We start from the raw sequence: 12,882 nt of genomic DNA, 5'->3' as shown, positions 1-12,882 counted from the left end.
AACAATTATTATGCTATTTTATATATCGACCAGTTATTTTAAATACAATGTCTATTTCTTATTTTTAGCTAAACAATTAGACTAGACCGCACTCTGCATGGTCATTACAGTTATAGATATCAATATCTAATTTACTATCTGATTTTTTTTTCATTATTTAGCATTATCCCAATTTTATGTAAAACTAATTCTTTTAAATAAAAATAAAGAAATTAATTAATTAATAAAAAAATAAAAACCGTGTGTTTTGAATGTGATTCAATGGAGGTTTCGGTTCTATGAGCCATCGAGCGCCCCCTGGAGGAAATAAAGTAAACGTCCTCTAAGAAACGGTGATCAGCGAGCGAGCATTAGCCACTCAAACACACCCACAAAAGTGTTGTCAACAAACGCAGAGGACGGTTAAACACGGGCAAAGAAAGCCGATAGGAGCTGAAGTCAGTGCATCATCTCCTGAACTCTTCTGTCCCATCATGTCTCTGTCAGGATCTCAAACACCGGACGATGCTCTGCACGGTAAGACTGCATGTTTACATAACACTGCTTCATTGTTATAACCTGTGATGTGCAGCCTATATAGAAAGGCCTATTTATAACCTGTGACATAGGCTATATGATATTGTTATTTATGTATATTATTATTATTATTATTTAAATTGCAAAGTTATAATTTTGTTTTAATACCCATAGTATATTGTGCATAAATTATTTTCAAATTATACAATTATTATAATTATAATAGAAAAAAAATAACAACATGAATGCATATAAATACTATTTAAAAGACATTTTAGACTCAGTTCTATAAAAAAATAATTACAATTAATTTTAAATATATTTAACTTCTTATGAATTCTATTTTAAAATAACACAATCACATTTGTTCAAAGTGTGTGACCACTAAGCTATGGTTGGTGTTACAGTGCACATATATAACCTTGTAGCCTAATATCTGTGTGTTTTTATTTTGCAGTGCCATTGTTTTGTCTGTATTGTTATGTAAATAGATTCCATGACTCGCCTGTTCTAAGCCAATTACTGTGAAGAGGGTTAACAACTCATAATTTGATCAGTGGCTTAAACTGTCCGCAGGGGGAAATGTGAGAACAATAGTGTTTGCAGAACACAAGTTCTTCATAAAACCGAATCCCTCTCAGGGAATACGTTATCATTCATAAAACACACAAATACATTCTCTCATTCATGCACAAATAGACATGCACACACTCACAGCTTGATATTATGCTTGTTGTACACACGGCCCTCGTCTGTGGTTATGTCACAATTCCACATGCTGGAGAATCTGGAGCAATGGCACAATCCCTCCTCTCTCCACTGCAAAACCCCTGTCTCTGAAAAATAACCACAAAATGACCAGGAAGGCGGAAAGAGAAGATGCTTGACACATTAGGAAAGATGAAGAAGGTCAGGATTAGAAGAGAGAAAGAGAGAGAGAGAGAGAGAGAGAGAGAGAGAGAGAGAGGTGGCTGGCTAATCTCTGACAGAAATAAAATGCTTATGTAAGCAAGCTTTTGTGTTCATGTCAACAATCAGAGAGATACATCAATAGAATGACAGACAGACGGACGGACGGACGGACGGACAGACAGACAGATAGATAGATAGATAGATAGATAGATAGATAGACAAAATCCAGTTTTACTTGGAAACAGGGCCATGCACAGACAGACAGACACAGAACGATGGATATCTAAACAGATTGATAGATAGATAGATAGATAGATAGATAGATAGATAGATAGATAGATAGATAGATAGATAGATAGATAGATAGATAGATAGATAGATAGATAGATAGATAGATAGATAGATAGATAGATAGATAGATAGATATATTGATTGATTGATTGATTTTGCAGGGAAATGGGCCAAACCAAAAAAGGGCACTGGGGAGGATTGGGAAAGATGGAGGGACGGGGGGTGGGAACGGGGGGTTGGTATGGGGGGGTGAGATCATCCAGTTGAGAGGGACACCCCCCTGTGCACATCCATGCCTGGAAATATGTCACAATACGGATGTATTCATGATGCATTCATGTTGACGTTCAAGTGAGCGTCATGCATACAGATTCCACTGTCTTACAGCACAACAATAAACTGAATCCATTTTATTAAACCAAAAGTAACCAGAAGTCCACGCGGTTCATATGTCCGTCAGGTTCTTGGGTGGAGCTGGAGGGTCTGGTGGGATCTGCAGGTCAAACAGGGGGAGAGTTAGGAGCACAGGACACCACAGCCTCCTTCCTGCAGGGGGAGCTGGAGAGGATTCTGCTGGAAGCTCAGCTGGAGTGTGAGAGGAGCAGTCAAACAGAGAGGTGTGTGTGTCTGAAGGCCTGTTTAAGCTTTTCTTTGGGAATTATGAATATTGAGCCTTTATAATCTACATTTAGATCTCTTTATTTTCTTTGTTTCTCCAAGACATCAAGCAATGTGTTTACATACAGGGCACTCAAATCATACCTGTTTTGTACATGCACATATTGAATTACACAGCTTGTTAAAGACATTATTGCAAACATGTTTGAACTTGCTGTGTTTTATTTCAATTAGTGATGGGAAGTTTTGATTATTTTACTGATTCTCTTGTTCGATCTCGTTCATCAAAATGAACAAATCTTTTTTCGAGTCATTTCGCTCATTTAAGGGGCTTTAAATGTTAAGCTTTTAACAGGCAAATTCCCCGAACACATCCACCTACGCAATCTTGATCATATTCTGAATTAAGAAATCATTATAATGCAGTCAAAAATAATTTACAGGGAACATAAATAGTTACTTTACCTTGCGAGTCTTTCGTTCATTTGTCACGTGACAGACGCAATGAACGGATCGTTCATGAACGACTCATCACTAATTTCAATCTGTTTCCAAAATGTTTTGTGACTGATGAGTGATTACATACTGAAAAAGTAAGTTTTGTGTTGTATGAATGGAACATTGGGCTTTAGTGGTTGACTTTTTTCAGTAGGCCAATCATGTTCCTGGAGAGCTACTTTCCTGCAAAGTTCAGCTCCAAACCTGATCCAAGACCCTGTTTACATCTGGTATTAAGATGCGTTTTGGTCGATCGGATCACAAGTGGACGACGTTAAACACAGGTGTAAACGGGGTCTGTAATGTTTTGAGCTTGTCCACTTTGGACCACTTCCAGAGGTACCACCTACTGATCTAATGAGTAACATTATGGGAAGAGCTCTAGCCAGACGGGATTTAAACTGTCGGCTGAAAACCCAAGTTTGGTTTGAAGATGAAAAACAAATCAAGCTCAATGTTCTCTCACCATTCCTGATGTCTAACACACACTCACAGCGTTCGGCTGGTCTTGCGGCTGTCAGAGCAGAAACTAAAGCTGATGTTCTCTGTATGTTTTTCCGCGTTCATATGTATATTGCATAAGCTTATTTTCTCCATTAGATCGAAAGATCTGGGAAAAAAAAACATACATTTACCCACCAATAGACCCTCCCCTCGAAGAAATCAGGACAGAAGTGGACAAAACGTGCTGTTTTTAAAACACAAGTTTCGTCTCTGATTTCAGTCCTCCGCAGGTCGTGACCCCGAGAACATCTGGATCTCCTAAACCAGCCAGTGAGGGCAGCAGCAGCAGCACAGACTGTGTCACTATACAGGTAACAGCACTGTTCAGTCTACAGTATGTTAGCTCCAACAACATCGCCAGAAAATTTCGTTTTTTTTACCTGATCCAATCACAACCTGAATAGTTATGAGGGTTACAATCATATCAGTACTTTTATAATGACTGATTGAGACAGACTTTGCAATGGTAATTGGTTTCATGGTTTTATGTATGCTCATAAGTTTTTGATTAGTCACTCAATCATCAAGCTGAAAAAACCCTCCCTTTATGCGTCTCATTTATATGGCTGTAGTCGGAGACCCGCACCCCCCCCGGAGAATTGTTGTATAAAATCAATATCACATTTGCAAATGTGCTGATATTCAGGCAAACAGCACTTTTGCTCATGTGAAATTGCTTATAAATGTTAAAAACAGGGACTTTTTTTGCACCATATCTTGGTTTTTGGAAGCATTTTTATTCATTTTGGTGGCATTTTTGCCCTGAGCCCTAGTTAATTCCTAACACTGGTGTTTGTGCGCGGCGTGATGACAGGGCCGGGGCTCTTTTTCGAGTGCAAGCGGAGGCTCCTTCTGCTGTGAGGTCCGTTTCAAGTGAAAAGGGTGAAAAATAGCAAAGGCCGAGACTGCTGGTGACCCACAAATGTGTTTGCATTTCTGTTTTTTTGCTGTAATGCTGATGAATGCAAACGCAACTGTATAATCATGCATGATAGGACAGTAAAACAAATAGGCTAATGAACTTGAATGAGTTCCTAATAAAAAGAAATACGACCCAGACTACATTAAATACAGGTTCACTTGCAATACGGACAACCATGGTTGTATCAGGTCACCACTTGATGTCCACTGTACCATGGACTGGTTCCTGAAGCAAAGCCAGTTGAGAAGCTCTGATTTAATGCATGTATTTGATTCGCTTACACTGTCTTGGTCTGCTCTCTTTCTTTTTCAGTCGGATGAGAATGACAGGCGAGTGAGTGCTGAATGGGTGTGGGATTGGTCCAGTCGGCCAGAAAACCTCCCGCCCAAGTAAGATTTACCTTTAATTCATACTTTGATTCAGTTGTAGCCTGCGTTCTTAAATCATGTTCGTCTCTTCAGTTCACCTTCTAAAGTCATATGTTTGTTAGACTGTTGGAAATTGTTTTTTAAGCCAAGCCATTTACTCTGGTCTTATATACAAAAGTGAGTATTACTGTAAATGCAAATATGTATTGAAATTCATACTTTACCCCAATTTTTTTTTTGCATAAAAAAAACTATTTATGAGACCATTAAGGTTTTTTTTGTTGCATTTATGAGTTGTTTGCATTACTTTCCATTAATTAAAATCTGCATTAAAAAAATCACATTACTACTACAATATATATATTTATAAAAAAAAAAGTTTTTACCAAGAATAATTTATTAACTAGGGATTCATTAAATTGAACAAAAGTGCCATTTAAGACATTTATAATCTTACAAAATATTTCTATGTTGTTCTTTTGAAATCTATATCAATCAGTCAAGCAATCCTCAGAAACATATCACAGTTTCCACCAAAATATGAAGCAGCACAACCATTTTCAACATTGATGATAATCAGAAATTATTCTTGAGCAGCAAATCATCATATTAGACTGATTTCTGAAGCATCATGTGACACTGAAGACTGGAGTAATGATGCAGAAAATTCAGCTTTGATCATCGGAATAAATATTTCACTGTTTTTACTGTATTTTTGATCAAATAAATGCAGTCTTGTAAGAGACTTCTTTCAAAAACATTTTTAAAAATCTTACCGACCCCAAATTTGTTAATGGTAGAAAGATAAGAACAATAAGTTACTTAAAATTTCAGAGGATATTCATGTAATTAATTTGAGTTCTACAGGTTCAGATGACTAAAAAACAGCCAGAAAGCCTTGGAATAGATAGAATAATAAAGTTTAAACTTTTTTTTTTTTTTTTTTGCACATGATGCCAGTTTACAGTCCTAGATAAAATGATGCTTATTAAGGACATAAAACGTCATTTTGGAAGAAAATAAATGAGGTGTTCTTGTGTGCTGATGTGTCCTTTCAGATTAACGGAGCGCTTCACAGATTGCCAGTTCTTGCAGTGGAGCGTTTGACCTCCGTTAGCCCTGCATACCTCTGCTTAAATCTCAGAGAGGATCATTGAGTCGCCACACAAAAATAGCTTGTGCGCCACACCATGAGTCAGCGAATCTGAGTTGGCTCTCTAGAGGAGAAAGTTTGTAATGCACATATCATTACAGATAAAAACTTTGCAACAAAAACTTTTTGGATTGCAACGTTTAATGATGTTAGGATTGCAGATTTGAGCAAGAGACTGCTCCGATATCATGATGCTATTAAAAGCAAAAACCTTTGAGAAAGCACAAAAAGCTTTACTTTGTCATTGTCAATTTTCATGGCGGTGCATATACGCACTGTGCAAAAATAAATCTTGCTGCACAAATGTTTCAAAGGTTATTTGAAATCAGTCTTTAGAAATAGAGCTGATGTAGAGTCATTTAATTAAAACGTTCACATTAAATTTGATCGTTTTATCGATTAGTCATTGCAGCCCTTCTAAAAAAAAAAAACATAAAAAATGTTAACATACTGTACACTATCTACTCCATTTTCCTGCAACCAATGCGGCTTTGAATTTTATATTGGTTGCATTGAGCTGTGATGTTTAAATGTCAAATGTCTTTTCATCAAAAGACGAAACTTCTTTGCATATTCCTGCTCTCCCAACATCTGCATGTATGAGGTCCAGTCTGACTTCATTATAGCAACAAGCTTTATATGATAGGATAGACAAGATTTAAACTGGGATTACAATGCTGAATTTGGCTTAATCTGTTTCAGAGAAATTAAGCTTAAAACACCTTCAGGGTCACATGGTGCACGCTTGTTAAATTCTCCAGCCTGACGTGATATCTGTGTCAAAAGCATCTAATGCAGGGGTGTCCAAACAGGGTTGAGCTCCAACTTGCCTCAAGTTTCTAGTATGCCTAGTCAGAGATGGTCTTATTATTGGGAGATATGAGGGTCCGTGGCTCTATCATTGGAGAAAGTGTAACGGCTAACTTGATCACGTGTGCCTTGATAACCAATCGCATTACAGCCTTGACATCATTGACTTTTGACAGTCAATCACTGTTTGCGGATACCATAGAAATGAATGAAAAGTGCCTTAAACTGAATCATACCTGCGGTGAAATTGTCCGTGACTTCTCTTGTAAAACTGCTTTTTTTTGGTCCAGTCGGCTTCTCCTCCATTGACATTCAAGCAGCTTTGGCCTTGTAAGACTTTGATTAGCTGGTTCAGGCGTGTTTAATTGGGGTTGTCGCTAAACTTTGCAGGACAGTGTCCTTCAGGAGCAGGATTGGACACCCCTGATCTAATATATAATGGTTTTTCACACCTTAATCCAGGGTATTAATAAACTGACGTTTCACTTTGTACATTCCTAAACCCTGGGTTATCGTTCATTTTTGCATATTTTGCGGTGTCAGTCAGTGTCATTAATTGGACGAGCGCAGCGCGCGACCTGTTTATACTAAAGCTCTAGCATTGCGCCTACTCGTATATTGTCAAATTTACTGCCAAGTTTTTGAATGCACTTGCACTGAATCCTGAATGCACTTTTTGGAATATAAAGGTAAGAATGAAACGATCTAGTCTTGTCAGTCCAGTTGGCACGTTTTCCTCTGCCATTTGATCAAGTTTAGTTTCTTCAGTGCTGCTGTCATTAAAGCAAAAGAGAGATTCATGTGCATTTTTCAAAATAGCTTCTCACTGAAATTATGCTGATAAAACTGTAATTTATCATGAGAATAAAAAATAAGCGCACGAGCAGATCCGTTTCCTCTCTAGAGAAGCGTTCATTCTTAGCGAATCCAGCGAGCGCAACTGGCTTTTAAAGGGAATGGGATATTACACTCTGATTGGTTTATTGCACGTTACGCCCAAAACACACCCATTACTCATTAAGAGAATAGAGACAACCCTTTTAGACCATGCACCGGGAGCGCCGACCATTTTTCCCGTCGTTAAACTAGCAAAAGTGGATTCGGACACACCTCGAGTGCACTTGTGCTTTGCACATTAGACAATGCGTTTAGGTCGTTAAAATAGGGCCCTTATTGAATATATTTATATTCTCACATCTTCGGTGTCCTAAATCCATGTAGACATATCTAGATTATATTGCTGAATGACCCTGATCTCTCTCTCTCTCTCTCTTTAGGGAGTTTGTGTTTCATCACCCAAAGCAGTCAGGTTCTCTGAGCGTGAGGAAGACTGAGGTGATGAAGAGGGGTTTGTTTTCCTCAGACGTGCTCCTCATCCTCCTGCCGTCTCTGCTCGCCTCACACGCTCTGACGCTCGGTCTGGGGTGAGGCAGTTTCTCACATCATATTTCATATATCCTAACTTCTAATATTTTCATTTTAATATCATTGCAAATCAGCGATAGCTTTAAGACAGTTTTTTCATCAAATCTGAGATTCATCTATGTTCAAACAGTCCATATATATTTCCCTTTGTGCATTTTAATATTTTACAGAATTAAAGCACTGTTTATCTGCATTCAAAAAAGTGTAGGATTCTGCGGACGTTCATCCCATCCCCATAAACCCCATTGAACTCATTTAAGTTTGTGGCTGATTTTAATGCAAAAGATGATTGATGTTGATTGGGAAAGAGCCTTTAAACATGGCATTTTTTATCTCATCATAAGCCTTATTTGCGTTGAAAGTCACGAGTCAGCACTTGTAATTTAATACACCTTGTACACATAGTGCTCAAATGTCAGAGTGTGCATTTTGCCATCCATTAGTGCTGGCAATCTGTCTTTATTTGTTTCTGATTAGGAGTGTTTATGCATTTAAATGCATGAGTGAATCCGCGAAATTATCGTATCTTAAATAGTATTGCTAATGGAGATACTTCTTTCCTCTTCTTTACGCTTCACTTTTGCTGATTTTAATGTGTCCTCGCTGAATAAAAGTCTGAATCACTTTTATCATACTGATCTCAAACTTTTGACCATTAGTGCTTATATGAGGCTTTGTAAAATTGACTGTAGATCAAATTTTATCTTTGGCTCATGACGCTGTGAGCGTTTCCCTGGATAAGCCCCCGAGTCCCATATGTCTGTGTTTGCAATAAATCAGAAACAAATAAAAAAATTGTGCTCAGACTCTCTAAAATGTATTGCGCTGAACAAATTGAATTTTTGACTTCCATTTTCATTACAGGCATTGATGTTGCATAAGAAAGAACACAAATAAGAACTCAGATGACCATCTGAGAGATGAGAAACGATGACAGATTATCTCTTTCTGTCTTTCTTTCTGTTTTCTATCTTTCTCAGAATATACATAGGGAAGCGGCTGGCATCCTCCTCCACCAGCACGCTGTGACATGTGACATTTGGCAGCTCACCGATTGGCTTAGACCGCTGCCGCTAGCACTGTAGCCCAATCACGCCTCTCTTCTCCTCTTGTGATGGGCAACTGCCTCTTCTGTCTCTCTGTTCCACCACAAAATGAGTCTGTCTGTCTGTCTGTCTGTCTCCAAAGGGGTCATATCGTGAGGAATCCATTTTCAGATAAAAGAGCCTGTTGTATTATGACAATATACTGTTTCAGAATGATATACAATTCACAACTCAAAGTTTTCTTCCCAAGAAGAGCATTTATTGAAACAAAGCTACAAAAACAACTTGTTCTGAACTACTCGCTAAAAAAGAGATTTAGATAACAAGCTGTTAACTTAAAACTCCAAATGGATGAACATTTCATATGAAATTCAAATATTATGCAATTCAAATATGTCATAAATTTGTGCTTAAATATTTCTGATGTCAAACTGATTAATACGTTATCACATGACTGACCAAATTTGTTTGCTCAGAACAGGTTGACAATTTTCAGGCAAAGAACTTCAATCAATCCAATAAATTTTGGCATAATATATGTGGACCTAAGTGAACAATTATTTGTATGATATGATATTATCATAAATTATGTATGATATGACTCTCCTCTAAATCTTTTTGTAGTTGTTTCTCTGTTATTGTTCATATGTGTGTGTACAGATAAAGACATTTAGCTGAAACAGTGTGAATGAAGAGAAAACCTACAGTTATTTTACATCGAATTCCAGACCAAATACTATGATAAATCTTGTGTTGCACTATTGTGTTTGCGATATAGACCCGTTTCGTGTTGAAAAGTGAAGGCAACTGGAGCTCATTCAGTTTTGTGGTCAGAATAATCTCGTTTGTAACGACTCAACCTCAATAAACGTCACTCTTACCACCTTCTCCTTGGTGTGGTATTTTACTTCAAAATAAATTTGAGGCTTTCACCTTTAAAAATGATAGAAAAGTACCTTGTTTTATTGAGCTTGTACTCTATTGGAATACAATGTAAATGCAATGGTAAATGAATAACTCTAATATGTACATGGACTTGCTTCTAATCAAAGGGGAGTTGTATAATTTGCCTGTTTCATGTGGTCAACATTTTAGTAATTTTTTTTTCCACAATATTTAGTCACTTTTTCATGTGATGCGAAGATTTAAAAAAATGCACATATTCAATGTATTCAAAGTCTGCGTTCTAGATGTATTTCATATCAGCTACCCATATGTCAAATACTATAGTATTTTTATCTGATACCTTTACTATTTTTATAAAACACATAAGACAACACACATTTAAGATGCATTTTCAGGAAACCCTTTTTTTTTTTTTTTTTTTTTTTTTTTTTTTTACTTCTCAGACAAATTTAACTTTAAGGATGTTTAAATATATTGTAAACCAAGACAAATATACTGATAATTGTTTGTGACAAATAAGGCAGGACTTTTAGAATTAGAAACTTGATGGTGCTTTTTGTACTATCAAAGTCACCATTTGCTTTTATTGCATAGAAAAGAGCAGCTTGGCTTTCTGGGAAACTCCTCCTTTTTGTGTTTGACAGAAAAGAGAAAGTCAAACAGGTTTGAATCAGCATGAGGTTTTGACCATTAAATTCCCTTCCTTAATTTGTATGCCCACTCCTATGCAATAGAAATTATGTTTATAAGAGGCACAAGCAATACACAGTGATATGCAGACAAATACTAGGAAAGGGAATGAATGGAAAGCTATTGCTGATATATCACAAGCGTGTGATTCCCTGAATATGCACCAGAGGTCAGAAGTGCTCTAGTGTGCACTACAGTTCATTTAGAGACACCAGCGCTTCATATAATAGAGCTATGGCGAGGCTCTACAATTACATTCTTATTCTTAAATTTTTCATTTCAAGAGTTTAGGAGCACCCTCTGATTGATGGCAGAAATGAACTTTCCCATTACGGGCCAATATTATATTATAATAAAATATATTCAGTATCAATAAAATGCATTGCAGAGTTTAATTATTATTACAGTTACAGACTGTTTAATGCAGCTTATGGTGACATTAATGAATTTACATTGCAATTACAATTGCATAATGTTATGAGATTAATGTTTTAAATATAAAATTTTGAATACAGAAATATGAAATGATAAAAAAAGAAATTATACTTTAAATTTGGCTGTACGTCACTGTCTCATTGAACCGTTCTCTTCTGGCTTTGTTTGGAACTAAATAGAGCAAAAACAGACAATTATTATTAAACAGACAATGTAAATTAAAATAGACATTAAACTGTCAATATCACATTTGCAATCGTGCTGATATTCGGGAAAACATCTCTTTTGCTCATGTTAGATTGCTTAACTATATCATATATTATAAATATTAAAAACAAGAACTCATACAGAGGCACCTTTTGCCCACATACATATCTCAAATTTTAAAGGGACTTTGTAAACCTAAATGGGCGACACAAAAACAACGTGACTGAAGGCATGAGAACAGTCAATCACTGTTCTGCATGTAGATGCATAATGGGAGATGTAGTTGGTAACTCTGGCAGCATTGTTTCATTATTGACAGTATCTATTTTCTCAGAAGCCATGAATTTTCCAGCATGGTACTGTTTTCCTTCTCTCTTTCTTTCCTTCTGCCCCTTGAACTTCTCACTTGTGATGGAAGAGTGGCGGAATTCAATTTTGTGCAGTAAAAATTAAGACAAAGAGGCTGGAGTTTGTCTTGTCATTTTTTCCAGAGGCACAGATTTAGATAAAGAGGGAGGGAAAACAACAGTGACGCATTGATCAAAGCCTGTCGGGCGTCTTGTTCGGGAAATTGATGGTCAGGAATGAAAGCTCTGGGAGATGACGGATGAAGGAGCTCTTGGCACGGCCAGCGTCTGCCTTCCTTCAAAGCCAATATCTTCAGAAAGATCAGCTTGAGCAACTGAAGAACCTGTTGCAACTAATGCTAGTTACTTTAAGAAACTCCTTGTGGATGTGGATGAAATTTTGTTTTGCATAGAAAATTCAATTTTATTGCACTGTGATATTATTTTTACTATAATGCATTCAGATATTTTTACATGTAGTTTCCCAAATCAGTTTAATTCATTATGATGTATAAATGCATTTATTTAATTATTTATTGAAATTACATTAGAATGAGATGTGGTTTTTAATATTTTTCACTATGCAAAAAATGTCAATGGTTCTAAGTAGTCTTCATTGTCTTTATGCTAATCTAAAATCTTATTTATTTTTTTATGAGTAAAGTGGCATTGGTTCTTCAGGAGGTGAGCATGTCATTGCGTTCATAAAGCTGAGGTCTGCTGTATGTACGGGTGTCTAAAAGAAGGAGGGATTTTGTAGTTTGTGTGTCTATATGTGTGTGTATTTTCTTAGAATTTGGTTCTCTTTGTTCTTTGTGTCAGAACACATTACCTGTTCTCTAACCATGTGTTCACATCTATAACCATCACTAGGGGTGTGAAGTCAACACACACACACACACACACACACACACACACACACACACACACACACACACACACACACACTCACTCACACTCACACTCACACTCACTTCACATATTCAGCTGTACTGAAAAATAGATTATAGCACAAAAGGATGTGAGGGTGAATCTCACAGAAACTGTCATTGAATGTGTTCAGGATATATTTTTATATTTTTCTAGTTTCATTTTTCAACTAATATTTATAGGCTATTTATTTAATTTCAACCTTATTTCAGTCTAAAATATGTTCCTAAAACAGGCTTAATTGTATTAATTTCCTTATTTTGTTTATATATATATATATATATATATATATATATATATATAT

The 12,882-nt window shown here is 36.5% G+C and overlaps 1 protein-coding gene across 1 annotated transcript; it reads left to right on the top strand.

Annotated features, from left to right (window-relative positions):
* The first annotated feature begins 340 nt into the window (after positions 1-340).
* LOC308691258 (BCL2/adenovirus E1B 19 kDa protein-interacting protein 3) lies at positions 341-9,951 on the top strand. The gene is made up of 6 exons (XM_081366303.1): positions 341-516; positions 2,180-2,336; positions 3,560-3,650; positions 4,574-4,650; positions 7,870-8,016; positions 8,998-9,951. The coding sequence occupies exons 1-6, from the start codon at positions 474-476 to the stop codon at positions 9,044-9,046; spliced, it is 564 nt and encodes a 187-aa protein (XP_081222429.1). The 5' UTR covers positions 341-473; the 3' UTR covers positions 9,047-9,951.
* Positions 9,952-12,882: the final 2,931 nt, after the last annotated feature.

This window comes from Scardinius erythrophthalmus, assembly GCF_964197995.2.
Source record: "Scardinius erythrophthalmus genome assembly, chromosome: 5".
Classification (NCBI taxonomy): domain Eukaryota; kingdom Metazoa; phylum Chordata; class Actinopteri; order Cypriniformes; family Leuciscidae; genus Scardinius; species Scardinius erythrophthalmus.
This window is presented reverse-complemented; position numbering and strand designations above follow the sequence as displayed.

What these genes read in the sequence shown, in the direction of transcription:
- LOC308691258 (XM_081366303.1), top strand. Translation starts at nt 474, where the DNA reads ATGTCTCTGTCAGGATCTCAAACACCGGACGATGCTCTGCACG. An exon ending in AGGAGCAGTCAAACAGAGAG is followed by an intron (nt 2,337 to 3,559) that starts GTGTGTGTGTCT and finishes CTCTGATTTCAG; the next exon opens with TCCTCCGCAGGTCGTGACCC. An exon ending in GCTCTGACGCTCGGTCTGGG is followed by an intron (nt 8,017 to 8,997) that starts GTGAGGCAGTTT and finishes TATCTTTCTCAG; the next exon opens with AATATACATAGGGAAGCGGC.